The following is a 22,564-nucleotide window of genomic DNA, read 5'->3' as shown; positions in this document are numbered from 1 at the left end:
ATGCGCATGTGGACTTAGAAAATGGATCTGTGTGGAATACACGCGGGTGGAGAGTGGTTCCCAGCAGGAAAGAGGAATTTCGTTGTAAATCCTGGTGATATTGCTAGAAGAGCTAGAGAGTCCCGCGTGGGGAAGCGAGGAATGGAGCGGTTCGGTGCGGCCATTTGCTGAGGTAGGAACCAGGCAAGCACAGTGACCCCTGGCCCACCACCTCGCTCCAAGTTAACAGAGGTCATCTGTGTAAGGCACAAAGAGGGAGCGACGTCTGCTTCAGCGGACGTCGGCTGCGCTGCGGTCCCGAGGTCTCACCCAGCGTGGGGCTGGCAGCGGGGAGCGCGCGGGAAGGACTCTATCCGCCAGAGACGTGAGTGAAACGGGCCGGTCTCTGGTCCGCGGGCAGAACCGGCAGGGGCGAGGGGCGGGGAACAGGACCCCCGCTGCAGGACTGGAGGAAGGGGCAGAGGATCTGAGGTCAGAAGGACAGGAGGTGGGGGAAGGGGCGGGAGGCCCCGGGAGCAGAGGGGGAGACAGAGGACCGGGGGGCCGGGGTGGACCCGCCGCGCTCTGGCCCTTTCCCCTCCGAGCCCTGGCCGTCCGGAGCCTCGCGGGGACGGCCTTTCTTAGGCCCGCCTGCCTCCCTAGGGGAGGAAAGAAGGAGCCGCCATCGCCACCGCAGATTCCGAAGGGGCGCAGAGTCCTCCCGGGCCGCTCCGGAGACTGGGGGAGGGGGTCGGGGAGTCCGCCCCGCCCCGTCCGGGACCTCCCGCCCCCCGGACATAGGGACGCTCCCATTGGCGGTCGGGCTCCGCGCGCCGCGCCCATTGGCCGGCCGCTGTGAGGAGCACGCGGCCACGGTGGCGGGCGCGCAGTAGGAGGGCGGCGGACGGGCCGGAGGGCTGAGGGCAGCGCGGGCGGCGCGCAGCGGGCATGGCGGGTGTGGGGCTGCGGGCGGCCGCTCGGCGCTGCCTGCCGCGCCGAGACCACGGCGGGCCGCGAGCCGCCTCGTCCTCGCCCTCCTGTCCTGGTTGCGGCCCTCCGGGTCCCGGCGCCCACTGCCCCGGCGCCCCTCGCTCGGCGCCCGCCGGCGGCGCCGAGCCCAGCGCACACCTGTGGGCTCGATACCAGGACATGCGGAGACTGGTGCACGGTAGGTGAGCCCGAGCGGGAGGAGCGCCGGGCGTGTAGCCCTCTCGGCGGCACACGCGAGCCTGGCCGACGGACCGACGGACCGAGTTCCAGGGTGCCGCTCCCGAGTCGTCCCGGGCGCCGCTCCTCGGGGGGAGCGCCGTGGTGGGGCTCGCCAGGGCCCCAGAGCCCTAAGGCCGGGCAACCCTTCGGGAGGGACTCCGGCGGAGGGTCCTGGGGGCTTCTGGGGACTCCCGGAGGCGGGCGGGTGCGCGGTTTGTTCCTCCGCTCAGTATTCAGGAGCTCGGGGTTCCTGTAGCGGCCGCCGGAAGGCGGGCCCCGCCGTCTTTCCTCAGGGTCCCGCCTGTTGGGAGGCCGAAGCGGAAACGCCCCCAACCCCTTGTTCTCTTCGGGGCCTTTAGTTGGGGCGGGAGTACTGGGGACAAAGCCAGCCAGCCGGCGGCGCTGGCCGAAGCGGGCTCCTAGAGATTCCTGACTCAAAAGATGCCGACTAGACTCTTCGGACGCCTCTAGATTCCGCCCTGGAGTCTCGCGCTCTCAGCTCAGGAGGGGAAGGCGTTGTTTGGAGAAACGACACCAAGTCGCCCAAGTCCCCTGGAATCCAGAAGGGTTGCTGCTTCCTTGGCCAGGGCACTTACTCCTCTATCCTCTCTCCCTCTGCAAAACTGGCAGATGAGGCCCCAGAGCACCCTGGTGAGGCCAGAGGGCTGGATATTTGTTCTGGTCTCTGGGGCCCTGCCTCTTTAGCAGACAGATGTGGTTGGGGCTTGGCCCTATCACTGACCAGCTGGGTGGCGCTCAGCAAGCCTCTTCCTCTCGGACCCTCAGTGTCTTACATCGGAAAACACAGTCCTGGGGCCTCTGTCACAGGGTTGTGGTGCTGACTCGGAAAGAGTCCAGGAATGGATGGGGCAACTTCAGGAGGAGCCCCTCTGGGAGTGATATAGCTTTTGCCATCTTATAAGACAAAGTGGTCCTGTCTGGAAGATTCCAACTGCCTGAACAAGGGCTTCCACTCCAGCTGTGTAGAGACCTGGGAGTAGTATGGGTGGACAGGACTCACATTTTGAGGAGCTGAAGGCAGAATAAGCCCTGAGGACTGGTGGTTTTGAAGCCCTTGGGCCTCTATCAGGACCATCCCTGCCTCCCCCCACCACCCAGTGGACTGGGCATACATGGGGTGCCGTTTAAGGACCTGTCTTTGCTCTGGGCCTCGAGAAGACCCTCAGTAGAGCAGCCTGAGAAGCCTGCATTGTAGGTGTGGGGGAGAGACATAGGGAAGTCTAGTGGGCTTTATCACTCGGGGCCCACTTGGATTTTCAGATCTTCACAGAGACCCCCCCCCCCCAAGCTCCTCTTGATGTGATAAGGGCAAGGTCATTTCCAAGATGCCATAGTGAGTGCCGGGATGGACCAGCCTTGCACCCCTGGGTCCTAACTATCCCCTTCTGGCTGGGTTTCCTTGGGGGAGATTCTGGACATTGAGACATGCTGATGCCTGTGGGCAAAACTTTGCTGGGGAGCCAGGCCCCAGGCCAGCCCCTCCCCCCCCCAGCCTCATTGTGGTGACACTGGAAGGCTAGGCGGAGGGACAAAGTGATTGAGGCAGTTAGGGTGACCTGAATTCAAATCTCAGTTCCATGGCCTGTTGCTAGATGGTTTGGAGCAAGTGACTTTACCTCCCTGCACTCCAGTTTCTTCCTCTGGATGATGGAGGAATAAATGTGATCACCTCATGGGATTGGAGTGAGCTCTAAGGCACCTGCAGCAGCTGGGAGGATGGCCCCCACAAGTCTCATGGCTGCCATTGAGAGGAGTTGGCCTGGAAGGTGGGGGCTGGACAGTGACACCAGTAAATTTGGGAGGCTGGTGCAGGTGGGGGGCATATCTCCTCACCTGGCCCCATGCACCACCACAGCCCTATGGAAGAAACTGGGGCCTTCTGGCCCCCAGAGCTATGGTTTTCTCAGTCTAGAAGCTGGGTCAGGAGGCCAGGCCTGTGGGCTGCTTCCCCATCCTGCTTTGTTCCTGGGAGGGTTGTCCATCCCTCGGAATATCCTCAAGGGCAGAGGCGAAAGCCTGGATTTGGCCAGAACTCAGTGCCAGGAAGGGGCTGCACAGCCAAGCAGACCCCTGCCCTCCTGGGGAACTACTGGGCTTTGTGCTGAGAGTCACAGATGGCACCCAGGAACTCAGGACCGTGGGAAGGGACATCTCAGAAGCAGCTTCATAAGAGAGCTGATGTCAGCTGTGTCTCATGTGCACCCAGGTGAGGAGTGTTCCATCTGCACCCACGAATCTGAAGCAGCTGCTCTTCCAGGCCTAAGGGCCACCAGAGGAACCAGCCACACCTGTTCCCCCACCCACATTCTGTACTTGTCTCCAAAGGAAAGGGGATGGGTGTGGAGCCTGTGTTCCAAAGGGACCTCTGAGGCAAATGTCTGCTCCATGGCCAAGGGCTTCTGCTTCAAGATCACAACTTGTGTCTGAGACAAAAATTAATTCACTGGAGGCTTGGGCTCTTTGGGCCTCAGCCACAGGCTAGAGGTCTCAGGAACGGGGCCACCTGGAGCCGCTGCAAGGCAGTGTGCTGTGTGTGCACCTAGTCCTGCCTGCTCCCCTCTGATTCCCTGCAACCCGTTTCTTTGAGGGAAACTGGGGACAGGGAAATGTGGGCTCCAGAGGTGCATTGCCCATTTAATCCTACATTTGCCACGGGTCCAGGTGGGAATGCTGCCCAGAGCACGTTCTGTATGACCCTCTTTTTAATTTTGTAGGTTGGTACAATTTTTATTCCTCCTTTAGAGACAAGGAAACTGAGCCCCAAAAGGTAAGGTGTGGTAATTTTCCTGAGGTCACAGCCATGTGAGGGAGGGCTCGGTCTGCTCTCTCTGACCTCAAAGCCCGTGCCCTTTCCCCGTCCACCTCCCCCACTGCACAGATGGGGAAACAAAGGCAGATAAGCCTGGGGACCCTCAGCCCCCTAGGGAGCAGCCAGGGGATTGGGGTGGCTATGACTGTATCCTCAGAGGAGAGCAGCCTGGGTAATGACCCAGAACCTACCACATGTCCCACCTGTCATAATTAGCAATGTTCCCTGCCTAGCGGTGATGCTGAAAACTCGGCCTCTGTACACCAGTGCTGAATCAAGTCTCGGAGACAGAGTTTTAGGTGAAGTAGAAGAGAATAGCTTTCCTGCTTTGCCAGGCAAAGGGGGACGCAGCAGGCTCCTGCCCCAAAACACTATCTCCCAACCCAGGAGGAGTTGGTAAGTTTTTCTAGCAATGGTGCAAGGGTGGGGTTGTTGAGAAGATTAGGGTGTGAGCAGGGTCTGCACTCCTTTAATCTCATCTCAGGTGGTCTCCTAATCTTGATGAGCTTCTCTGGTTCCTCAGATCTTGCCTCAGGTGGTTTCTCGGCTGTTGCTCCGTTGTCTCCCCATCCTTTCCCTTCCCGACTAACAGCTGTTCAAATCTGCCCTTTGGAACCCAGGGAAGGTCATGGAGGCTGGAGTCTGTTCCCTACAAACAAGAAATGAGGGACAGAAAGGCTTCTGTGCCCAGGAGCCCCACAGGGTCTTGCTTGGTTTCACTCCCCCCTTTTCTTTGATACTCCTCAGTCTTGAGGAGAACAGATGTTGGACAAGATAAGGAATAATTGTTTTGGATAGAAATGTTAATCATAAACTTGGCAGAGGGACTCGGTTTTAATCCCTGCTTCAATTTTATCTTTCCCCAAATCTTACTTCCTGCTGAAACGGGGCATAGATACCGAATTAGAAATATTAGAGGGCTTCCCTGGTGGTGCAGTGGTTAAGAATCCGCCTGCCAATGCCGGGGACACAGGTTCAAGCCCTGGCCTGGGAAGATCCCACATGCCACGGAGCAACTAAGCCCGTGCGCCACAACTACTGAGCCTGAGCTCTAGAGCCTGTGCTCCGCAACAAGAGAAGCCACCACAATGAGAAGGCTGTGCATTGCAATGAAGAGTAGACCCCACTCGCTGCAAGGAGAGAACGCCTGCACACTGCAACGAAGACCCAGCACAGCCAAAAATAAATAAATAAATTTATTAAAGAAACAGAAAGAAAGGATATTAGAAATACTTGAATTCCTAGTCCTGGATCCGAGGAGTCCTGTATGATTAAGATCTCAATCCCTTAGTCTGCCATTTTGGTGCAACAGACCCAAGTTAAAGGTAAAACGAGTGACAACTGGATCTTTAGTAGATGGTGTAGATCTCACTTCCTTAGAAATTCAGGAGAATAAATCGGAAACCCAGTCTGGAACTGGGCTGTTGTAGCCAGTTGTTTCCAAACAATTCCCTGTAAGGGGGAAAACTCACCAAGTCAACCCTGAAGACTCGGAAATAGGAAGCTCACCACATATCCAGCAGTTATGAATTATCAAGAGAATCAGCATATGAATCTATAGTTTTGTGGGGAAAAGTAAAAGGTATGAGAAAGAATAAGAAAACAAAACTTCATTACACTTGTCGGAACAAATACTTAAGGTTTCCCAAAGAGTGAGATGTCCACTTCTTAGGAGTCTTGTTCGCTGGCTGTAGGCAGGTGTGGCTGGTCAGTCTCTGGTGATCATCTTACTCTAGTGTGATGTACCCATGGTTTTACTCCATCCAGTTTCAGAGAGGTATGAGTGGTAAGAACATCATAGGCTCCCTTCCATTTTTCTTCAAGCTGCTGCTCAGGTTCTTGTTCTTTCCACACTTTCAGCAGCACCCTGTCTCCTGCTTTGAAGGGATGAAAGGGAGCTTCCAGGCGAGGGGGAGACCTGTGAGACACAAACTCATGCTTAGCGGTTAACAATTGACCAGTCTGTTGTACATACTGCTTAACTTATTTATTTGAAGTATAGTTGATTTACCATGTGCTAATTTCTGTTATATAAAAGTGACTCAGTTATACACATATATACTTTTTTTTTTTTTTTTAGGCTGCATTGGGTCTTCACTGCTGTGCGCGGTCTTTCTCTAGTTGCAGCGAGCAGGGGCTACTCTTTGTTGTGGCATGCAGGCTTCTCATTATGGTGGCTTCTCTTGTTGCGGAGCATGGGCTCTAGGCGTGTGGGCTTCAGTAGTTGTGGCTCATGGGCTCTAGAGCACAGGCTCAGTAGTTGTGGTGCACGGGCTTAGTTGCTCCGTTGCACGTGGGATCTTTCCAGACCAGGGCTCGAACCTGTGTCCCCTGCATTGGCAGGCGGATTCTTAACCACGGTGCCACCAGGGAAGCCCTACATTATTTTTTTATAGTCTTTCCATTATGGTTTATCCCAGGAGATTGGCTATAGTTCCTTGTGCTATACAGTAGGACCTTGTTGTTTATCCATTCTTTTTGTTTTTTTAAGATTTTTTTTTTAAATGGACCATTTTTTTTTTAAGTCTTTATTGAATTTGTTACAGTATTGCTTCTGTTTTATGTTTTGGTTTTTGGCCACGAGGCATGTGGGATCTTAGCTCCCTGACCAGGGATCAAACCCACACCCTCTGCATTGAAAGGCAAAGTCTTAACCACTGGACTGCTAGGGAAGTCCCTGTTCATCCATTCTAAATGTAACAGTTGCATCCAGTAACCCCCAACTCCTAGTCCATCCCTCTGCCTCCCCACCTCCCCACCTCTCCCCTGGCAACCAAAAGTCTGTTCTCTGTGTCTGTGAATCTGTTTGTTTTGTAGATAGGTTCATTTGTGCCCTATTTTAGATTCCACATGTAAGTGAGATATATGGTATTTGTCTTTCGGACTTAGTTCACTTAGTATGATAATCTCTCGTTGCATCCATGCTTGCTGCAAATGGCATTATTTCATTCTTTTTATGGCTGAGTAGTATTCCATTTTTTATGTGTACCACATCTTCTTTATCCATTCATCTGTTGAACATTTAGGTTGTTTCCATGTCTTGGCTATTGTGAATAGTCCTGCTGTGAACATAGGGTGCATGTATCTTTTTGAATTATAGTTTTGTCTGGGTATATGCCCAGGATCAGGATTCCTGGATCATATGGTAGTTCTATTTTTAGTTTTCTGAGGAACCTCCACACTGTTTTCCATAGTGGCTGCACCAACTTGTATTCCCACCAAGAGTGGAATTCCCTTTTTTCCACACCCTCTCCAGCATTTGTTATTTGTAGACTTTTTAATGATGGGGATTCTGACTGGTATGAAGTGGTACCTCATTGTAGTTTTGATTTGCATTTCTCTAATAATTAGTGAGGTTGAGCATCTTTTCACATGCCTACTGGCCATCTAAATGTTTTCTTTGGAGAAATGTCTATTATGGTCTTCTGCCTGTTTTTTGATTGCTGTTTTTTTTTCTTTTTTTTTTGTTTTTTTTTTTGTTGTTGTTTGTTTTTTTGGCCGCACTGTGCAGCTTGCAGGATCTTAGTTCCTCAACCAGGGATGAAACCCGCACCCTCAGCAGTGAAAGTACACAGTCCTAACCACTGGACCTCCAGGGAATTCCCTGGGTTGTTTGTTTTTTTGTTGTTGAGTTGTATGAGCTGTTAGTATATTTTGGAGATTAACTCTTGTCTGTCTCATCATTTGCAAATATTTTCTCCCATTCCGTACGTAGGTTGTCTTTTCATTTTTTGAGTGGTTTCCTTTGCTGTGCAAAAGCTTGTAAGTTTCATTAGGTTCCATTGTTTATTTTTGTTTTGGGAGACTGACCTAAGAAAACATTGGTATGATTTATGTCAGAGAATGTTTTGCCTGTGCTCTTCTAGGAGTTTTATGGTGTCATGTCTTAACGTTTCAGTCTTTAAGCCATTTTTAGTTTATTTTTGTGCATGGTATGAGGGTGTGTTCTAACTTCATTGATTTACATGCAGCTGTCCAACTTTCCCAGAACCATGAACTGTTTTTCTTTCTTTACTCTTAGGAGCCAAGAATGGTCGCCTGTATATAATTTCTTAAGGGCTCAACCCTCGCCTGCTTCTAGGGGCCACCCACTTATGGAGGAGAGCAATTGGCAAGCCCTTGTTCTATTTTAGATGAGTTTCCTGGCATAGCTTAGCAAAAGTTCTTCATGGTGTGATTCATCTTCTTAGCCTTTCTCATAGATCGGTGTCTCCATGCTGAGCGGTTTCCATTATATACCTAAAGCTTTATTTACTGTTTGTGTTATTTCTGCTATGAAAGCAGATCCATGGTCACTCTGAATAGTAGAGGGAAGGCTGTACCTAGGAATAATGTCCTTAAGAAGAGCTTTTGTCACTTCTAATACTTTTTCTGTTCTGGCTGGGAAGGCCTCTACTCAACCTTGATCCACGTGCAATCCTTGTAAATCTTTAGCCAAAATCTCGTTGAAGAGGGTGGGGGAATTTTTAAATCCTTGTGGCATCCCAAGTCTGATGTAGCTCAGAAAATTCAAGTTTGCAACAATACAGAAATATGTCCGAAATCACATACACAACGGTCAGTTCGTTTTACCATAGTTACTCCATTTTGACTTTCAAATGCACTCCCCTCCTCAGTGTCAAAGCAGATGTACAATGCGTGTCTGAAAGGCCACAAAACAGGCCTTTTTTTAAAGTTAAACCATGTATAAGCCAGTGACTTCCCCACACCTCAATACATGCAGATTTTTTTCATCATTTTCCCTCTGATTGCAAATCTTTCAATAGAAAGCATTGATAATCAAAATAGCTGTCCCTCAATGCCGGGGTGATACAGCTGTTTGACCTGGTTGTAGATCATGTCCCTCCATGCTAGGCCTCTTTTATATTTGCCTAATTAATCCACACTGGAGGAAAACTGATCAGGTATCATGAACAAGCTCAGAGGTATGTTAGTGAGGAAACATTTTATAGGACATACATTTTATCATTTATACCCAATTGTCACACGAGCATTGTACATGTGCTTTAAGCAGTAGACCCAGCTCAGTGGTATGATATGACATTTATGAGAGACCTGTATTTGTCTGAAGGTCCTTCGCATAAATCTTGAAGATGAAGCACTTCTGCAAAAGCATCAGAGTACAATAACTGTCTATAAATGACAGAAGGACTTAAAGGATGCAGTTAAACATCTGATTACAATGTAATCGATAAAGAAACTTGGTTACAATAACCAGAATTACAACTGATTACATTTGATTTAACGTACCAAATCTTAATTAAATGTTTCTGAAATGCCTCAGGGGCCCTCTGAAGCATCTCAAAGTTAGCTGGAGGTCAAAAGAACTTTTAGAAACTGCCAAACAATGCTATTTACTTAACCAAAGTGAAAAGATTTTAAAGGTGAATACAGATCACTTAAAGGCAAAGGAACTCACAAGCTGTTATCAAAAGCAGTATTTCAAGAAAACTTTAGAGGAAGAAACCAAATCCAGTCTTGTCCCAGCCCACTCCCAACAAAATTCATTTACCCAACTAAATTTCCTTTTCCTTTTCTGCAGACCTTCTACAACTTTCTGTAAACATTTTGCCCCTTTTCCATTCAAAATCAACCAGCTCTAGGGCAAAAATCACTTTTTTTTTTCCTTAGGAAAATGCAGTGCCATTCCTCATACCATCTTTTGTTCAAAACACACAACCTACTTTCCTTAAGCAACCGTGAATTGTCTTCAGCACTCTGTAGATTTATAAACATAAATACCAATAATTTCTAAAGACATGTGCTTTCTTTTTTATTTAATATTCTTCACTCATTTATTTATGGCTGCGTCGGGTCATAGTTGTGGCATGCGTGCTCTTCTTTGCGGCGTGCGGGGCTTCTCTCTAGTTGTGGCATGCGGGCTCCAGAGCGTGTGGGCTTAGTTGGTTGCCCCACAGCATGTGGGATCTTAGTTCCCCGACCAGGGATCAAACCCACATCTCCTGCATTGGAAGGTAGACTCTTAACCACTGGACCACCAGGGAAGTCCCAGACGTGCTTTCTTATAAAGAATCACAGGGTGGCACCAAATACCTTTAGTTCCTACATACCTTTAGTCTCTCTGCAAAGGGAAGCCAGTATTCAGTAATTAATGTTTCAGTATCTTATTTTACTTGGAAATGGCCTACCTATTCAATAAACTTCCATCATTTAACTTAATTTAGCACAACTCTACAATTTTAAGTTACCAAGCATCTGGAGAGATTATTCTTAAGTAGACATTCCTAAAATACTTATTCATAAAGAGTTTACCTAAAAACTCTTAACCTCGTTTGCTTTACTTAACACTGATGATTCTAAATACATGTCTATATTAATTAAACCAACAAGCTTAACCTACCTTCAGTAACAGATATCAATTCAGTACTGAGTATTTCCCAGATCGTGTGGTCCAAAATTTATATTGGCCAATTTTTTAGACATTTAGATTTAACTTGTAAGCTCTTACTTTTAAGTCAATTAAACAGAGCTCATTTACAAGTTAGCTCCTACATAAAGACAGAACCAGAGATCTCACAGTTTTTCCACTTGAGTTTAATAAGGCCTTCTTTCCCCTGCCCTTTTTCTTCAGTCTCAGGAACTAGAGATGGTCTAGATAACATGTGTTCCTGAGGACCTAGGCACAGGGGGAAAGAAATACCAATTCCTTTTCATGGGAGCATAGCTGAAGAGCTCCTAGTTTTGTAAAAATACCCTAGGGGGTGTACAGAGATTGAACAGAGCTCTGGTCACCTATAACAAGGCTAGTCCAAAAGGGAAAATCCCAACCAACATTCCTCCACAGGCAAAGCCCCACGCAATAGGGAAGGATACACTGATGTTGTCACACGTGAGCTCTGTTATTCACAAAAGATGTCTCAACCAGTCAGTGCAAGTACTGACACACACACACATACAAACAACAAACATGGTCCCACAAACAAAAGATCAGACAAGGCGTAGCCCAAAGATTCCATTTCCACTCCCGGACAGAGAATTCAAAGTGGCCCACAATGAGCAGGTAGAATTTTCCCACCCTGCGCAAGCCAGAGTGGCTCACCCCAAAACAATACACATAAAAGCACAGATGACAGGTAAGCTATGGCCACACAGATAATTAGAGGAGGTGTAGTTTAAAAATTCTGCTTCCACTCCCAGACAAAGGTTTCCAAACAGATTGGCTCAGTTCTTGAAAAAGAACAAACCCAGAGTTGGCTCTTGGAGAGCCCAGAGTGGCTAGCCCAGATGGAGTGGAGAGAATTCCCAGCCTTTCCATTCCTGTGACAAAAGGATTCTAGCTGAAGAATAGAATAATAATTTAGGCTACCACACAAAGGCCACTTCTCCTTACTTTTAAGAATGTACATTGGCCAAACAGAATTACAATAGAATCTCATTCTTTTTAGCCATAGGTTGATAGCTATAGGTTGACCAGTCTGCCAGAATTTTCCCCAGGGGACTATCAGATGGACTCGAAGAAGAAGCACTTCCCATGTTTGATTGAAAGAACACTCAGGCTCAGACCAAGAACAAACCAAAATCCTAGCCAGCAACAAGAAGCCTCAAACCAAAGAAACCAAAAACCCAAACAGAAACCAAAACGAAATGGGCTTCCAAGTCCCACTTAGCCCGTGATCTCTGCCCAAGTGGCACACCTCTCAAATGGGATTTCCTGGAATGGAGAATCCCCCAAATGGGAACCAAGGTTCCCCCAAACGGACAGGGTCAAAGTGGCCACAGAGTACACGCTGGGGGACTTCCCCAAATGCTAGCCGAGGTGTTGTGACATCCCAAATGCTACTTTTATGCTTCCCCAAAATAATTCCTTGGAGTAGGAAGTCCAGGGTGGTCCAGGCAGGAGGAAGAGAGGAACATCCTCAAGGCGAAGATGACCTCGGCAGCTGGGCAGTTGCTAGGGTGGTCCCTAGCAGGAACACTCTTCCACTGTCTCGTCCCGCCTCGGAGTTCCAGCTGCCAGGATGGCCGATGGGGTATGACTGGGGCTCAGCCTTCCCAGACAAGGGTCCCAGGTGATCTGGTCTCTAAAGGAATTCTTCAGCCCTCCACTCTTGAATGAGGCTGGCATGGAGAAAATCTTGGAGCATCCAATCAAGCCAGGGAACCACCCCCCCCGCCCCGCACCCGCCCCAGGACTGCCCACGAGTCAGCCCCATGTTGGGTGCCAAATCGAATCTTGGAGACAGAGTTTTGGGTGAAGTAGAAGAGAATAGCTTTATTGCTTTGGCAGGCAAAGGGGGACAGGCTCCTGCGCCAAAAAACTATCTGCCAACCGGGGAGGAATTGGTGAGGAGTTTTTATAGCAGTCGTTCAAGGGTGGGGTTGCTGATAAGATTAGGGTGTGTGCAGGGTCTGCACTCCTTTAATCTTGTGGTCTCCTAATCTTTTTTCTTTTTTTAATTTATTTATTTTGGGCTGCACTGGGTCTTCATTGCTGCGCGTGGGCTTTCTTTAGTTGCGTCGAGCTGGGGCTACTCTTCGTTGTGGTGCGCAGGCTTCTCATTGCAGTGGCTTCTCTTGTTGTGGAGCACAGGCTCTAGGCACGTGGGCTTCAGTAGTTGTGGCGCACGGGCTTAGTTGCTCCATGGCATGTGGGATCTTCCCGGACCAGGGCTCAAACCCGTATCCCCTGCATTGGCAGGCAGATTCTTTTTTTTTTTTTTTTTTGGCTGCGTTGGGTCTTCGTTACTGTGCGCGGGCTTTCTCTAGTCGTGGTGAGCAGGGGGGCTACTCTTCGTTGCAGTGCGCTGGGCTTCTCATTGTGGTGGCTTCTCTTGTGGAGCAAGGGCTCCAGGCACGCAGGCTTCAGTAGTTGTGGTGCATGGGCTTAGTTGCTCCGTGGCATGTGGGATCTTCCCAGACCAGGGATCGAAGTCGTGTCTCCTGCATTGGCGGGTGGATTCTTAACCACTGCACCACCAGGGAAGTCCCAAGAGGCAGGTTTTTTTTTTTTTTGCGGTACGCGGGCCTCTCACTGTTGTGGCCTCTCCCATTGCGGAGCACAGGCTCCGGACGCGCAGGCCCAGCAGCCATGGCTCACAGGCCCAGCTGCTCCGCGGCATGTGGGATCTTCCCGGACCAGGGCATGAATCCATGTCCCCTGCATCGGCAGGCGAATTCTTAACCACTGTGCCACCAGGGAAGCCCTGGTCTAATCTTGATGAGCTTCTCTGGTTCCTCAAATCTTGCCTCAGGTTGTTTCTTGGCTGCTCCTCCCTTGTCTCCCCATCCTTTCCCTTCCCTACTAGCAGCTGTTCAAATCTGCCCTTTGGAACCCAGGGAAGGTCATGGAGGCTGGAGTGGGGGACAGAAATGGGGGACAGAAAGGCTTCTGTACCCAGGAGCCCCACAGGGTCCTGCTTGGTCCCAGGGGCAGTGAATGTCATTACGTGGACTGGTGGGCAGCTGAAATCCGATTAGAGGGGCCTCACTGTGAGACCTGTGGCAGGTGCACAGAGCTGGGGCCCTGAGCAGCAGCGGAGCTACCCAGTACCCCTCACCTTGATAATGTTCCTAAGTCCCAACCCCAGCTTCAGGCAAGGTGGAAAGTGTCAGAGCATAGCCAGGTGTCCCATGGGGCTTATGAGAGTCTGGAGGAGGCATGGCTCAGAGCAACTGGTAGGCTGCAGGCGGTGGTATAATCCAGGACCCATAGGGTCCTTACCCCACCCATGTGACCCTGGGCGAGTGACTTTTCTCTGAGCCTCAGTTTGACCTAATGCTGCATTGAGCTAAGAGTACCATTTTAGGGTGTTTCCTGATCATCCTCATTACACTTATACCTCCTTCCTCTAGACCTCCTGCCTCCTGAGGTCTGCAGTCTCCTGAACCCAGCGGCCATCTATGCCAACAACGAGATCAGCCTGCGTGATGTCGAGGTCTACGGCTTCGACTATGACTACACCCTGGCCCAGTATGCGGACACACTGCACCCAGAGATCTTCACTGCCGCCCGTGACATCCTGATTGAGCACTACAAGGTGAGGCCAGACAGGTAGGGGTCCCAGGCCGGATCATGGGGCGCCCCTGGATGGGTGGCTGAATTGATCCCCTGAGGCAGCTGCCCAGCCAGCAGGTCTGTCAGTACTGCTGGCTCAGGCCTGACCTGATTTCCCCTGACAGTACCCGGAGGGGATTCGAAAGTATGACTACAACCCCAGCTTTGCCATCCGTGGCCTCCACTATGATATTCAGAAGGTGAGTGGCTAGACCACTGACTCCCTGGCCCCTCCTGACTGGATGTATATCAGAACTACTTCCTTAGCTGCCCGTCTCCTATGCGGGCGGGGGCGGTGCTTATCTTTCTACTCCCTTGGCCTCAAAGCTGTAGCTTCCTCTTGGCGTGCACATGATACACTTGGTACCATCCAACTGGGGCTTCGGCATGGGGGCTAGCAAAGGCTGGCTCAGAGCTAATGGCAAACTCCTTCATTGCCCGTCTTACTCCCTTGGTGCCCTCAAGAGTCTTCTGATGAAGATTGACGCCTTCCATTATGTGCAACTGGGGACAGCCTACAGGTCAGTGCTAACCTTGCCCTGACCGCACCCCAGCCTGCTGCTCCAGGTCCACACTGTCCTGCATCACCCCACGGTCCCCCACCCTACACCGTGGCCCGGGTTCAGGACCACTTCGGACTGGTGATCTCTGCATCCACCCAGGGGCCTTCAGCCTGTACCAGACGAAGAGGTGATCGACCTATATGGGGGCACCCAGCACATCCCACTGTACCAGATGAGTGGCTTCTATGGCAAGGTACTCGCTCCGTCTGCCACTGCCCAGGGCAGCCAGCTCCATGACCTCACAGTGGGTGCTGGCTCCCTGGGAGGCAGTGCCCACACCCTGGTGCGCCAGCCCTGACCCACAGGCTGTGCCCCTCCACCAGTGTCCCAAGACATATTTGGAGCTCTTGGGTCTCCGGAGCTGGGGCTTGCTGAGTCAGTGGTCCTTCCTCAGGGTCCTTCCATCAAGCAGTTCATGGACATCTTCTCGCTGCCAGAGATGGCACTGCTCTCCTGCGTGGTGGACCACTTCCTGGGCCATGGCCTGGAGTTTGACCAAGCACACCTCTATAAGGATGTGACGGTGAGGGCGCTAGGCCTGCCTCCCAGTGTGGCAGGGAAGGTGAAGTCCAGCCACAGCAGGGCAGGTCCTCCTGGGCTCCACTGTGGCCTCACTGTCCCTCCACTGCCCCCAGGACGCCATTCGAGATGTGCACGTGAAGGGCCTTATGTACCAGTGGATCGAGCGGGACATGGGTAAGGGGGGATGGTTGCCCTGCTGCGGCCTGTCCGGGCAGGGTGCAGGGCTGGCCCTCACAAGCTCCCATCTCCCCCCATTAGAGAAGTACATCCTGCGAGGGGATGAGACATTCGCCGTCCTGAGCCGCCTGGTGGCGCACGGGAAACAGCTGTTCCTCATCACCAACAGTCCTTTCAGCTTCGTGTGAGCACGCCCGTGTCCCCCAACCCGTGGGAGGAGGGAGCAGGGCAGGGGCCTGAGTTGGGATGGGCAGGCCTGGAGCCTCCCTCAGACACCTGCCACCTGTCCCACTCTGTCCCACCAGGGACAAGGGGATGCGGCACATGGTGGGTGCCGACTGGCGCCAACTCTTCGACGTGGTCATCGTCCAGGCAGACAAGCCCAGCTTCTTCACCGACCGGCGCAAGTATGGGCCTGGCAGGGGCGATGGGCCCAGGGAGCGGGGACTGGCCTCTGCTTGCCGCCCTGTGTGCCTGGGGTGGGGGCACCCCCTTGCTGATGGGCAGGTGAGCAGGTGGGCCTTTGCAGAGTGGGAGGTGTCCAGCCTGTGGTCCTGCCACAGACTGGAAATCAGGCCCTTTAACCCCACCCTAGGCCTTTCAACCCACCCTAGGCCTTTCAGAAAACTTGATGAGAAGGGCTCACTGCATTGGGACCGTATCACCCGCCTGGAAAAGGGCAAGATCTATCGTCAGGTGAGAGCCATCTAGGTGGGAATTGTACCTGGTAGGGACCCCAGGGCCCAGCCACGGCCCCAGGCTGTGGCGGGGCTGCCGCACGGCCTCTTGGGCCCTGACCAGCCACCACACCTTCTGTTGTGGCTCTGTCCCCTCACAGGAAGTGGCTCCCAGGGCCTGGCCCAATTGCTTGGCCTCTCTGTGCTGTGCTTTCCTCGTCTGTAAAAGAGGTATAATACTCTACTTGAGTGGTGGTGTAAAGCTCTTAGGTTGTTGGGGCATTCGCCAAGTGCCCAATAAATGGCCCTGCTTTTGCCTTGGGCTGAGCACTCTGCTGCAGCCAGATGAGCCTGGTTGGGGCCCCCGAGTTGGGCTGGTGGGGGTGCTGGCACAGGCCTCGGAGGAAACCCCTTTTCTGGCTGGCTAGGAGGGTGAGAAGGGCCTTGTGCTTGGTGGGGAAGTGTCAGGTGGCTGTGAGCAGGAGGTGATTAAGGCACTTGGCTCTGGGTGGAATGCGGAAATCCTGGCTGAGCTGGGTTTCTTGGAGATGGAGGTTCCAGAAGCTGGGGGCAGGGAAGAAGCCAGCAGTCGGGCCAGTGACAGGCACAGGGAGCAGCCTCGGGCCGCCCAGTGCCAAGGTCCCAGCCCTTCACCCCTGCCGACCGCTCGGCCTTCCACCCTGCTGGCCCCCAACTGTCGGTGGCCCCCTTGGGCACGAGCTTTACCCCTCGGCTCTGAGGCTGATGCTCCCTGTTGTCTTGGCATCCTGGCTGAGCCTGAGGAGGGTCACGCGTCTTTGTGGGGAACACTGATTTTTCTTCTCTGGCAGGCTTTAGACTTCTGTATGCCTGGTGTTCTGAAATTTCATTGTGTGTGTGGTTCTCGTCGTCTTGGCACGTCCTCAGCGCCCCGCCCGCTCGTACTTCCCTCCTGCTCCTCACCTTCTCTGCTTGAGCTTATTTCAACCATTAAGCCCTTCACAGCTACCTGTTTCCCCCACGGCTGTCACCTCCCCAGGCCTCTCACGCCCGCAGACTGCCTCTAGTAACTCCTTTTTGCTGGGTGTATATTCTCACTTCTGGGCTGTGGGTGCCTGCCCTGTGGAGGCTGCTGCCCCTGCCCCGGTTTCTGCTCCCCTGCCAGCTTCCTCTGCTGTGCTTGAGCCTGGCTGTTTTCATCTCTCCAGCTTTGGCGCAGGAGGGGCAGGCGGCCTCACAGTGAGGACTGCCATTGGTCTGCTGGGTCCCTCTGGGCTCAGGCTGAGGTGGCCTGCTTGCTTCAGGGCCATGGGGTCACTGCTGCAGTTTGTTTCCCACAAAGAGTGAACTCAATTCCTAGCTTGGGTGGGTGTGAGGGCACGGGGAGGGGAGGCCCAGGGCACCAGGCCAGGCCTATAGGAGACCTTCCTGCCCCAGGCAGACCCCCTTCCGGAGCCTGGAGGGGACAGCGAGGCCACAGGAAAGGGCAGCCCAGCATCCGGCTAGAGGGGCCTTGCTGCCTCTGGGGATTAGGGATTTGGGAAGACTGGTGGAGAATTACCCTGGGGGAGCCCCTTCGGCACACTGGGCTTAGCCCGGTCTCCCCCGCCCACCCCCAATCTCTTCCCAGGGAAACCTGTTTGACTTCCTGCGTCTGACGGAATGGCGAGGCCCCCGTGTGCTCTACTTCGGAGACCACCTCTACAGTGACCTGGCGGTGAGGGCGGGAGGCGGGGATGGGTCGCAGTGGGGAGGGGAGGGGGACCTCCTGGCCGGCACTGAGCCCTGCCTACCCTGCACCCTGCCCCCCAGGATCTCATGCTGCGTCACGGCTGGCGCACAGGTGCCATTATCCCTGAGCTGGAGCGAGAGATCCGCATCATCAACACGGAGCAGTACATGCACTCGCTGACGTGGCAGCAGGCGCTCACGGGGCTACTGGAGCGTATGCAGGTGCGGGGCAGCTGGATGTCTGCAGGGAGGTGGGGGGCCGCTGCCTGGCCGCACACACCCAGAGCACCCCTTGTCTCCCCCAGACCTACCAGGATGCCGAGTCTCGGCAGGTGCTGGCCGCCTGGATGAAGGAGCGGCAGGAGCTGAGGTGAGTGGTGGGGCCTGGGCAGGAGCCCCAGCCCAGCCCCCTCAGGAGCACCCCCATGAGTGCCCACATCTCCCTCCCCAGGTGCATCACCAAGGCCCTGTTCAATGCGCAGTTCGGGAGCATCTTTCGCACCTTCCACAACCCCACCTACTTCTCGCGGCGCCTGGTGCGCTTCTCCGACCTCTACATGGCCTCCCTCAGCTGTCTGCTCAACTACCGCGTGGACTTCACCTTCTACCCGCGCCGCACGCCCCTGCAGCACGAGGCACCGCTCTGGATGGATCAGCTCTGCACTGGATGCATGAAGACACCCTTCCTTGGCGATATGGCCCACATCCGCTGAGGGTACCTTTATTGTGTGGACCAGGCCCAGCCCCTGCTGTCCCCACCCACTCTGGGCAATAAAAGCCGCCTCCCTCCTGCTCGTGCCTCTGCTTCAGCACCGGCTGCGTCACTTGACCTCGAGGATCCTCTGGGTGTCAGGGAAGTCGTCCTCCAGGAGCGCGTCCTGAGGGGAGGACTGTATGTTTGTTAGTGGCTGGACTGAGACCAGGCCCTGGGTCCCCTTTCCCAAGCCCCCAGCCCCCGCACTCACATCAAAGGGCTCACAAAAGGCATCATGGCTACCAAAGACCGGGTTGGGGACAGAGACCAGGGTTGGGCTCGTCCCTTCCTGCCATGGGGAGAAGTCATCAGCAGCATCATCTTCCGCCTGGGAAGGGAGGTGAGTAGTGAGAGGCCTCAAGCAAGCTCGGTGGGCCCAGACCCCACCAACCCCATCAGTCTCCAGCCCAGCCTACCTGGAAGGCAGAGAAGCCAAAGCCTGCGGACCTGCTTCGGGCACGAAGGTAGAGGGCTCCGGCCGCAAGGCCAAGGAGCGCTCCAGCAGCTACCACAGCCCCTGCGCCTGCTGCCACAGGTGGGGCCTCCGGGGCCAACACTGCCCGCTGCCAACGAGGAGAGCATCAAGAGACCTGGCCAGAGCGGTCTCCTCACCCCTTGCCCACCCCTGGCCAACTCACAGGCTGTGGGGGTGCCAGGAGGGGGCTGGCCAGAGTGTGGATGATGCCGTTGAAGGCCACGATGTCCCACACAATGACGTGGCTAACCACAACTGCTCCTGGGACCTGTAGGGAGACCAGGTCAGGCCCAGTGGGTGAGTGAGGGCTGGGGCCAGTAGGGGAGGGGCAGCCTCCAGACTCACCACAGGGGCCTGAGAACTGTTGTCAGGGCCCATGTCACTGATGATGAGGCTGAGGCCTGAGTGGGCGGGAAGCAAGGTACCCTGGCTGGCGTTGGTGCTCAGGAAGGTGGTATTGGAGGCGTGTAGCTCCAGGTCTGGGCCGCTCAGTGTCTGTGGGCAAAGCAGGGCCTGTTGGCCTGGGCCAGCTAGAGGGAGCAGAGTTGGGCCCTGCTCTCCCCACATCCCCTGCTACTTACCAGGTTGTCCATAAAGCCTTCGTTGACAGGGACGAAGAGTGTCTTGTAGGTGAGCTCGTCGTCCAGGAAGTCCAGGAAGTCGAGACCCCTCGGGGTGGCATTGGCATAACCCAGTAGCATCTGGGATGGTGGGGACAGGGTTGTGGGTAGGCTCTCTCCACAGGGATCCCAGCTGTACCACCCCCCGGTCCTAAGCCTGGGCCCCTGCACACCCCGTAGAAGGTGGAGAAGTTGGCAGTGGTGGCCAGTACATCAAGCAGCTTCCCATTGCACACGCTGGCCCCATCACCCACGAAGCCATCGCGGCATCGGCAGGCCACGTCTGCAGGAAAGGCAGTGAGTTAGTGGGTCAGTGGGAAAAGGCAGGGCAGAGAATGGGGTGTGGTGGGTGGCTGTACCTTGCATGCGGTAGCAGTAGGCGTCCCAGCACTCCGACAGGTTCTCCCGGGCACCCAGACTGACCACGCCCACCTGACCATCGCCACAGTCTGCTGCCGGGAAAACGACGGGATGGGCAGCCGAGCCATTGGCCAGCCAGCCCACAAGGCAGAGGTGGAAGCCCAGCTGTAGGGGTACAAACAGATGCTGAGACCCAAGACCCAACTCAAGGGGCCCCCACAGGCTTGGCTCCAGACTCCTGGGCCCCGCGCACCTGCTGGGCAGCGGAGAGCTGAGGGAGAGAAGCAAGCACAGCTCCTTGGGCCCCACAGGCTGCCTCGGCCTGTGAGAAATTCAGGCTGTAGGAGCCACTGGGGGCCTGGAGGTGGAAGACACCAGCTCGTTTTTCTGTGGAAGGCAGGGATGCATGGTCAGAGGGCCAGCACCGAGGTAAAGCCGGGGTGCTGGGAGAGGGCAGGGAAGCACACCCTGGAAGTGCAGGTCAGTGCACACAGCGTCCACGTGACAGGGTGGTGGCTGGTCCAGGCAGCGGTCCACGGGCGGCTCAGGCTCCTCCAGACACTGCAGTCCATCACCCACGTAGCCGGCGTGGCACGCACAGCGCCGTGTGTTCTGGACAGCAGAGCAGGTGGGCGCCCTTCAGGGACTGGGGCAGCCGCTCATCGGGGGGCCCCCGCCCAGCTGCTTGGCTGCCCGCCTGCTCACCGGTCCAGTGCTCAGGCAGTCAGCGTGCTCGCTGCAGCCCCCGCGGTGGCCATCCTCACAGGGGTTGCGGGCCCGGCAGCTCCAGCCATCACCCTCGTAGTCGGGCAGGCAGGTGCAGGTGACCACTGTGCCTACCTGGCTGCAGTTGGCATGCTCGCTGCACCCGCCACGCCCATGCTGGCACAGGTCTACCACTGGAGGCAGCGAGAGAGTGGTTGGACCAGGCGACAGGAGGGGAGGGGAGTGGGGCCTCCCACCTCACACTCCTGCTCACCTGTGCACGTGCGGCCATCCCCTTCGTAGCCCAGGCTGCACTCACAGCTGTGGCCAGCGCGGCACACGGCCTGGGATGCGCAAGGTGGAGCACACACAGGCTGCAGCTCTGTCCCCCAGGGCCCACCCCACACATCCAGGTTAGTGGCTGCCCTCCTAGACCCCCTTCCACCTCACTGTGCAGTTGGGGCATGCACTGGTGTGTGTAGGTATACAAGTGTGCAGGGTCGGCACAAGCACAGGGCCCACTCACCCAGCTGCACCTCACAGTGTGGCCCAGTCCAGCCCTCATCACAGAAGCAGGAGCCAGAGCCCCCCAGGCCCTCATCGCAGTGGCCATGGGAGGTACAGTTGCAGGCTGGGGAGAGGGACAGGCAGGATGGTGGCGGCACATGGGCCATGTGGATTAGGGAGCAGGATAGGGCAGGGTCGGGCAGGACAGCCTACCTTGGCAAAGGGGCCCAAAGGCACCTGGGGCACAGAGTTCACATGCCATCCCGGCAAACCTCGAATGGCACCTACAGTTCCCGCTGCCGCTCATGCCGTCCATGCACGTGCCATGGCCATTACAGGGGCTGCTGGCACCCCCAGGGCAAGCTAGGGGTTAGGGTGGGAGAAGAGAGGTGGGGCCAGGGACGCTCATCAGGAGCCGCAGACACGCATCCCCAGCCTAGCCACACAGTCCGTCCGCCACCCAGCAGCAGCAGAGGCTCTTGCAGAAGCAGCAATCCACCCAACTCCCCACGCCCTGGAGAACACCCGGACCCCAACACACCCCACCAGGTCCTGTACCATCTACACACCCACCCCAGCTCTTAGAGCGTTCTCACCTGGTAAGATCCACTCCCCGCCCCCAGCCCCTGACCACCCTGACACCCTTTCTGAGGCACAACGGCCAGAACTACGCCCTTGGCCACCTTGGGAGCTGGAGAAGCCAGCCAGCAGCCTCCACAGCCTCAGGACACTCACCTCGGCACTCACTGCCATAGTGACCAGGGCAGCAGCTGGGCTTCCAGGTGGTGGTGACACAGTTGCGGTAGCAGCCCCTGCCCAGGCCTTGGGGCTGACCCCAGTGGCTGGGCCGGGCCCAAACACTGCGCAGTGCCAGGGAGTGCAGCGGAGGAGACGTCCAGAACTTTGAGAAGTAGCGCCAGCAGCCCTCAGGGCTGCCCTGGGCCAAGAGGAATCGGGCTGCAAACCTGAGCTTGGTAGGCCCTGGGCCCTTCCCCCACCCCCACCTGGCTCCCAGCCCCTTACCTGCTCCTGTGAGCCCTCAGGACAGGGTGGTTCCAGCCCACAAACGCTGCAAACCTTCTGCAAGGAAGGGAGACCAACAAAGCAAGCTCAAGTGAGTGGACAGGACAGGTGGGCTTAGGCCCCTGCCTATCCATCCACCTCTGGCCTGTGGCCTCCCTCACCAGCCACAGAGGCCGAGTCTCAAAGCGGTCACACCGGGCACCAAGGCCAGGTGGCTCCAGCAGCTGGTCGATGCCGTAAGCCAGGCCCCCCTCAAAGGGCAGGTGTCGCTGCACAATCCGGGCGTCCTCCTCTCCCACCGTGAGCTCACCCTGCAGGCGGAAGATGTGGAGTACGTGGTGGATCACAGATGTACTGCAGCCCCCCCCCGCCCCGCCCTGCCCTGCCAGTGCCAGGGCCCCTGCCTCCTGCTTCCCTCCTTCAAGCTTCCTCCCCAGA

General features: G+C 54.9%; 2 protein-coding genes across 9 annotated transcripts in view; one reads left to right on the top strand and one right to left on the bottom strand.

Moving 5' to 3' along the window:
- Positions 1-858: 858 nt before the first annotated feature.
- NT5DC2 (5'-nucleotidase domain containing 2) lies at positions 859-18,474 on the top strand. 5 transcript variants are annotated; one of them, XM_067754732.1, is made up of 15 exons: positions 859-1,147; positions 13,832-14,016; positions 14,159-14,233; positions 14,499-14,554; positions 14,696-14,789; positions 14,991-15,119; positions 15,232-15,292; positions 15,377-15,479; positions 15,568-15,802; positions 15,891-15,991; positions 16,134-16,203; positions 17,582-17,668; positions 17,764-17,904; positions 17,988-18,052; positions 18,134-18,474. In XM_067754732.1, the coding sequence occupies exons 1-15, from the start codon at positions 928-930 to the stop codon at positions 18,393-18,395; spliced, it is 1,884 nt and encodes a 627-aa protein (XP_067610833.1). In that variant the 5' UTR covers positions 859-927; the 3' UTR covers positions 18,396-18,474. The 5 variants fall into 5 exon arrangements, with proteins under 5 accessions (XP_067610833.1, XP_067610834.1, XP_067610835.1 ...); XM_067754733.1 differs by having other exon boundaries at positions 860-1,147; positions 15,601-15,802; XM_067754734.1 differs by lacking the exon at positions 16,134-16,203 and having other exon boundaries at positions 861-1,147; positions 15,568-15,702; positions 15,910-15,991.
- Positions 18,370-22,564, bottom strand: part of STAB1 (stabilin 1) — a 27,011-nt gene continuing 22,816 nt past the window's right edge. Inside the window, exons 53-69 of one of the 4 annotated variants that reach the window (XM_067754681.1) lie at positions 22,288-22,437; positions 22,127-22,183; positions 21,839-22,040; positions 21,317-21,466; positions 21,123-21,227; positions 20,871-20,978; positions 20,597-20,790; positions 20,359-20,503; positions 20,145-20,278; positions 19,891-20,056; positions 19,705-19,814; positions 19,493-19,612; positions 19,257-19,406; positions 19,075-19,179; positions 18,853-18,999; positions 18,648-18,764; positions 18,370-18,572 (exon numbers count right to left, since the gene is read on the bottom strand). In XM_067754681.1, the coding sequence (XP_067610782.1) occupies positions 18,504-18,572; positions 18,648-18,764; positions 18,853-18,999; positions 19,075-19,179; positions 19,257-19,406; positions 19,493-19,612; positions 19,705-19,814; positions 19,891-20,056; positions 20,145-20,278; positions 20,359-20,503; positions 20,597-20,790; positions 20,871-20,978; positions 21,123-21,227; positions 21,317-21,466; positions 21,839-22,040; positions 22,127-22,183; positions 22,288-22,437 (2,229 nt within the window). In that variant the 3' untranslated portion in view covers positions 18,370-18,503. Of the gene's footprint in view, positions 18,573-18,647; positions 18,765-18,852; positions 19,000-19,074; positions 19,180-19,256; positions 19,407-19,492; positions 19,613-19,704; positions 19,815-19,890; positions 20,057-20,144; positions 20,279-20,358; positions 20,504-20,596; positions 20,791-20,870; positions 20,979-21,122; positions 21,228-21,316; positions 21,467-21,838; positions 22,041-22,126; positions 22,184-22,287; positions 22,438-22,564 lie in introns of those variants that run through there. The other 3 variants (XM_067754682.1, XM_067754684.1, XR_010947047.1) reach the window with 3 other exon arrangements.

Source organism: Pseudorca crassidens, chromosome 10, assembly GCF_039906515.1.
Source record: "Pseudorca crassidens isolate mPseCra1 chromosome 10, mPseCra1.hap1, whole genome shotgun sequence".
Lineage (NCBI taxonomy): Eukaryota > Metazoa > Chordata > Mammalia > Artiodactyla > Delphinidae > Pseudorca > Pseudorca crassidens.
Note: the sequence above shows the minus strand (reverse complement) of the source record. Positions and strands in the feature narration are given on the sequence as shown.